This window comes from Athene cunicularia (assembly GCF_003259725.1).
Source record: "Athene cunicularia isolate RWA chromosome 19 unlocalized genomic scaffold, athCun1 chr19_part1, whole genome shotgun sequence".
In the NCBI taxonomy this organism is placed as follows: domain Eukaryota; kingdom Metazoa; phylum Chordata; class Aves; order Strigiformes; family Strigidae; genus Athene; species Athene cunicularia.
This window is the reverse complement of record NW_020799124.1, coordinates 7264965-7270051: the sequence shown is the minus strand read 5'-3', so window position 1 is coordinate 7270051 and position 5087 is coordinate 7264965. Positions and strand designations below refer to the sequence as shown.

The following is a 5087-nucleotide window of genomic DNA, read 5'->3' as shown; positions in this document are numbered from 1 at the left end:
GTGTCTGTGGTGGGACTCTGTGCCCCAGGGGACGGGGACAGCAGCCACAGCCCGGCTCAGGGTGTCACCTGGCAACTGTAACTACCCTGGCAGAGCGGCTGTGAGGAGCAGCCTGGCGGACAGGGCGTACTGGGCTGCTGCACCCGCTCCAAGGGTGCAGAGACCCACACACAGGGCACACAGCAAGGGGGACACAAGCCCTTGCTGCTGCCCCGAAGGCAGGGCGGCTGGTGTGGCTGTTGTCTGGCTGCCTCGCTCTTGCCAGAGGTGCTGCCCACGTGGCTTCAGCCTGCGATGGGGTCACAGGAGCTGGAATGAGATTATTGCAATATCAAGTGCGATGCTTCCCAAGTAACTGAACTGGCCCAGGTGGCGTTTGGCAGCCCGCTTGTGAGGTGGATTTGTGCTCCGTCGTCTCCTTAATCCCTCTGTTGCCACGGTGCGTGAGGCAGGTAGAAGTGATGCTGTGCATTAACGCTGTTATCCTCAATGAAGAAAATCCTGTGTGGGAAGAACACACTCTTACCATGTGAGCTTTTAAGTCCTTATCTGCACAGATGCCTGAGGCAGCTGTAATTTTAACATCTAACATATTCTTTAGGCATCTCTGAAGCGTGCCCTGTGCTTATGGGAAACGGAAAAGATGAACACCCGGTGTAGCTGTGGTATTGTTAATCCATGCGGCTGGCTCGTAACCTGGGACCATCTCCACCCTCTTGCTTTGACTGTCTCTCGCCTGCATCACTCAGTCTGAGTCTCATCCTGCAGGTCAAATGCATCTCTTTCCTAGAAGATTTTTCTCGTCCTGGAAAACGCTGATCTTTTAAGAGATGGAGAATACCTCGAATAAAACCCAACCTGTCCCTTTTGCTGGGGGACTGGACCACGGCGTGATTTCCCAGCTAGCTCCCTCTGGGATGGGAGCAGATGCTGGAGGACAGAGCAGGATTTTCCAAGCCAGCTGCCATCTCCTGCCTCTCGCTAGAGATGCACGGGAACACCCGAAGGTGTGATGGGAACATCAAGTGACTGGGGCTTAATCCAAGTGTCTCTCTTCTCTCTCCCTCTCTCAATACAGGTGACGGAGCTGAATGAGCCTCTGTCCAACGAAGAGAGGAACCTGTTGTCCGTCGCCTACAAAAATGTGGTGGGGGCACGGCGCTCCTCTTGGCGAGTAATTAGCAGCATTGAGCAGAAGACCTCTGCCGATGGAAACGAGAAGAAGATAGAAATGGTCCGAGCCTACCGCGAGAAGATCGAGAAGGAGTTGGAAGCGGTGTGCCAGGATGTGCTGAGCCTGCTGGACAACTACCTGATCAAGAACTGCAGCGAGACGCAGTACGAGAGCAAAGTCTTCTACCTGAAGATGAAAGGGGACTATTACCGCTACCTGGCCGAAGTGGCCACTGGCGAGAAGAGGGCAACCGTGGTGGAGTCTTCGGAGAAAGCCTATAGCGAAGCCCATGAGATCAGCAAGGAGCACATGCAGCCGACCCACCCCATCCGGCTCGGTCTGGCACTTAACTACTCGGTTTTCTACTACGAGATCCAGAACGCGCCGGAGCAGGCCTGCCACCTGGCCAAGACGGCCTTCGATGACGCCATTGCCGAGCTGGACACCCTCAACGAGGACTCCTACAAGGACTCAACGCTCATCATGCAGCTCCTCCGTGACAACCTAACGCTCTGGACGAGTGATCAGCAAGATGACGACGGTGGAGAAGGCAACAACTAGACCCCCCCGATGGACTGGCAGCCGCACGCTGATGCTAACTACTGCAGTCTTTATTTTTTTCCCACGAGTGGGGGGGGGTCAGGGGTGGGGGAGGGAAAGGGAGGGGACACCTTCCCAGGGAGGCCCCCCCACAACCTGTCTTTGATTGCCTCGTTGACATTTTTGCCAAAACACCACTAGTGGAAGTCAGGCTGGCTGTGCTGGTATGGAATAGCAGCCTCACTGGCATATGGACTGTTCTGTAGATTATTAATACAAGTGGAGCTGTCTTTAATTTAACTTTATCGCTAGAAATAAAAAGGTTTTAAGATGAATTTGCGTGGATGGAATGGCCCTCGTTTTTAAGGAAAGCAACGCAAAAAAAAAAAAAAAAAAAAAAAAGGGAGTTCTGTGGTTCCAGTAAGGCTTCATGCGTTTGTTTCTTCAGTCCAAGTGCCGTGTGTCCGTACCACGTCGCGGGGCGTCTCTCCGCAGCGCTCTGCCTGGCAGGGCATAGCTCAAAATCCCCAAATTGAGAAGGAATTAAAAAAAATAAAACTAAAGAATTTGAGGCTTGCAAAGCCCCAGGATTTAGGCCATCTGATCTTTCTTTTTTTTTCCCTTTTGTTCAGATATTTATTAGGGTAGCTTACAGTATTAACACTAAATTGCAGTTTACAGTATTTCTACATTACAGCCATATGACATTCAAGCCTTTATTGTCTGTTTTTTCTTTTGCTAGTTCTTTTGGCTTGCCTTCCAATCAGTCCTCGCCTGTGGACTGGCTTTAGCTATTCTGTGTCACCCAAGGCAAGAAGACCGCCCGCCCAAGGAACATCAAAGCTGCTCTAGTTTTTTGGTCAACAGCTTAACAGGTGCTTGGCTAGCGGCTGTTTCAACTATTTTAAGTCCACAGCAAAAGGTTTAAGAACTTAATTAGACAAGGGGGAAGTGTTTAAACTTAAAATGCCACTTAAATAAAAAATAAATAAAAAAAAAAATTAAAAAAGAGCATTCAGGTCTGTATGTCATGTACTGTGTTTGGTATTTCAAAAGACCATCCTGATTTAAGGTGCCACAGCTGCTTCCTCAGGGATTGCACTGCCATTTCACTCTGCCTGACTTTCTCCCACTGTACCATGAGGTTTGTCAGCAGATCTCCAGCACCCGGGCGCCCTTGTTTGTCACCAGGGAAGCCAGGTGCGTTTTCCTTTCTCCTGGGGAAGCTTGTGGTGTAATGAGTGAACTTCAGGAGCTTAGAAACTAATTTGGTAGAGAAATCCTCAAGGGAAGAGCTACAATCATAGACATTTCTATCAACCATCAGGAGCCCAGGAACTTAGTTCTCTTCTTAGCAAAACCTTTTCTGAGTTTGTCTGATCTGGCTGGGGTGGGAGACGGGGCATCTGAGTTGCTTAGCAGGTAGTATTTACCCCATTTTGAGTAAATTTATTTTTAATTTTTCTTTTTACATCGTTGTTGGAAGTTCACTGCTGTTCTCTGGCTTGCGGAGTGCTGTGCCACGTAGCTTTTCACCTAAAGCTGCGTAGTAAGGAAAAATCGCACTCGTGCATTTTATTTTTACTTTTAGGAAACAGGCTTTCATTGTCCCTTCCGAGAGTCAGTCCGCAAACAAACAGCGTGTCGTGGTGTTGCACACACGGTACAGCCACTCCTGCTGTCGGGTCGCACGGGGAGATGTCGCTCCAGCCCCCTCCCCGCTGTCAAACGAAGCCGCTACCCCAACTCCTCGGGGAATGAGCAGAGCCGAGGCCAGTGCTTGGCCTCCAGATACTGCCCCGGTGATGCTGGCAAAGCTTTTTTTTTTTTTTGACCAGGATGCCTTCGCACACAGAGTCTTGCCCAGCCTCGCTCGCGGCGAGCGAGGAAGCGCGTCCGCCGGGTGCACGGTGTGCAGCATCCCGTGGCGAGATGCTCGTGGTGCCGGTACGTGCCGTGGACTGGAAAATCGCTTTAGGCTTCTTACCTTCCTTTGATTGACCTTTGTGTCCCGTGAGCAGTGTTGTCCCAGCTGTATAATTTGGAAGTGATTTACTGGAATTACAAAAACTATCTTTTTTTTTTTTTTCCTTTGGCTTTTGCTCTGGCTGCTTTAGGAAACTTATGCAGGAGAGATGGCACAAGAGGGCTAAAAACAGAGTGGGGGTCAGGGACTTGATTTTTAAGCAGCTTGAATGGTTTCTTTCGTTTTTTAAGAGATGCACTTGCCTATGATACTGTCTCTCCAGTGAAATGATTACTGCTCCATTACTCTATTGATACAATATTGTGCATGCTAGTGTCGTATTTCTATACAGTAGCTTGAAATTTATTAACTTATACTGTAGATGTTATGTATTCCTATGACAAAATAGTCTTCAAAAATTTTTTAAAGTTTTTTAATTTATTTTTTTCTTTTGGGGGTAAAGTTTGCTCTACCAAATAGTGATCGTAACAAACTGATCTGTTATGGATGTTGCTATAGTGACATGCAATTATATATGATTTTGTTTTTAAAAAGGAAAAAAAAGCAAAAGAAAACACCAGTGTTAGCTTAATCTTAATGTCTGGTGTTCGTCATGGTGAAATTATAACTATTACAGTGTAGGAGAACAATGACTGTGTTCTTTGAATGAGCCTTTGTTTGTGCTTTTTGTCATGTTATGCAGTGAACTATTTTTAAGGTCTAATCAGTGATTATTTTTCCAACTCCGTGTTTCTGTAAGGAATTATTTCACACACGGACCATTCTTAGCAGTTTTTCCTCAGTGATGGAATATCATGAATGTGAGTCATTATGTAGCCGTCGTACATTGAGCAAATAAACTTACAGATCTGACGTCAGTGCTGCTTAATTGTTATCGCCTGTCTCGAGTTTCTGGGGGGGGTCCGTGGGATGGGGGTGCAGCCCGGGGGTGCCCCACCCTGTGCAGGGGTGCACGGGGAGCCCCTGGCCCCTCTTTGCCATCACTGGGGGTTGTTCCCAGCCCCTTCCCCGGGGGTGTCTGTCCCGCGCCCCCCCCGGGGTCCCTCGCAGGGCGCGTGAGTCAAGGCACGGTTTCGGTTTATGGTTTCCAAGGGAGGGGAGTATTTTTACAGCGTGAGTCACTGTGCGCGGCTTCGAGCGGAAAAAACACGGGGGAGGGAGGGAGGCAGGTGGGGAGGCACCCCCCACCCCCCCCGCTAATCCCAGGGAGCACCCAGGGCCCAGCCCCACAGCTCCCCGCGCCCGGGAGGGCCAGGAGCCTGGTGAACTATTCACCCACATGACAGGAGCTGGTGGAAGGGAGAAGGCCCCAGAAGAGCAAAGCCAAGGCTGTTTACTCCCAGCCTCCACTGCCTGCCCTAGCTCCCAAGCCCCGAGGTGAGGGGG

General features: G+C 49.6%; 1 protein-coding gene across 1 annotated transcript; it reads left to right on the top strand.

Annotated features, from left to right (window-relative positions):
• Positions 1 to 997: 997 nt before the first annotated feature.
• Positions 998 to 4563, top strand: YWHAG (tyrosine 3-monooxygenase/tryptophan 5-monooxygenase activation protein gamma). Its single transcript, XM_026861472.1, has one exon. The coding sequence runs from the start codon at positions 1013 to 1015 to the stop codon at positions 1733 to 1735; it is 723 nt and encodes a 240-aa protein (XP_026717273.1). The 5' UTR covers positions 998 to 1012; the 3' UTR covers positions 1736 to 4563.
• The last annotated feature ends 524 nt before the right edge of the window (positions 4564 to 5087 follow it).

What these genes read in the sequence shown, in the direction of transcription:
- YWHAG (XM_026861472.1), top strand. Translation starts at nt 1,013, where the DNA reads ATGGGAACATCAAGTGACTGGGGCTTAATCCAAGTGTCTCTCTTCTCT.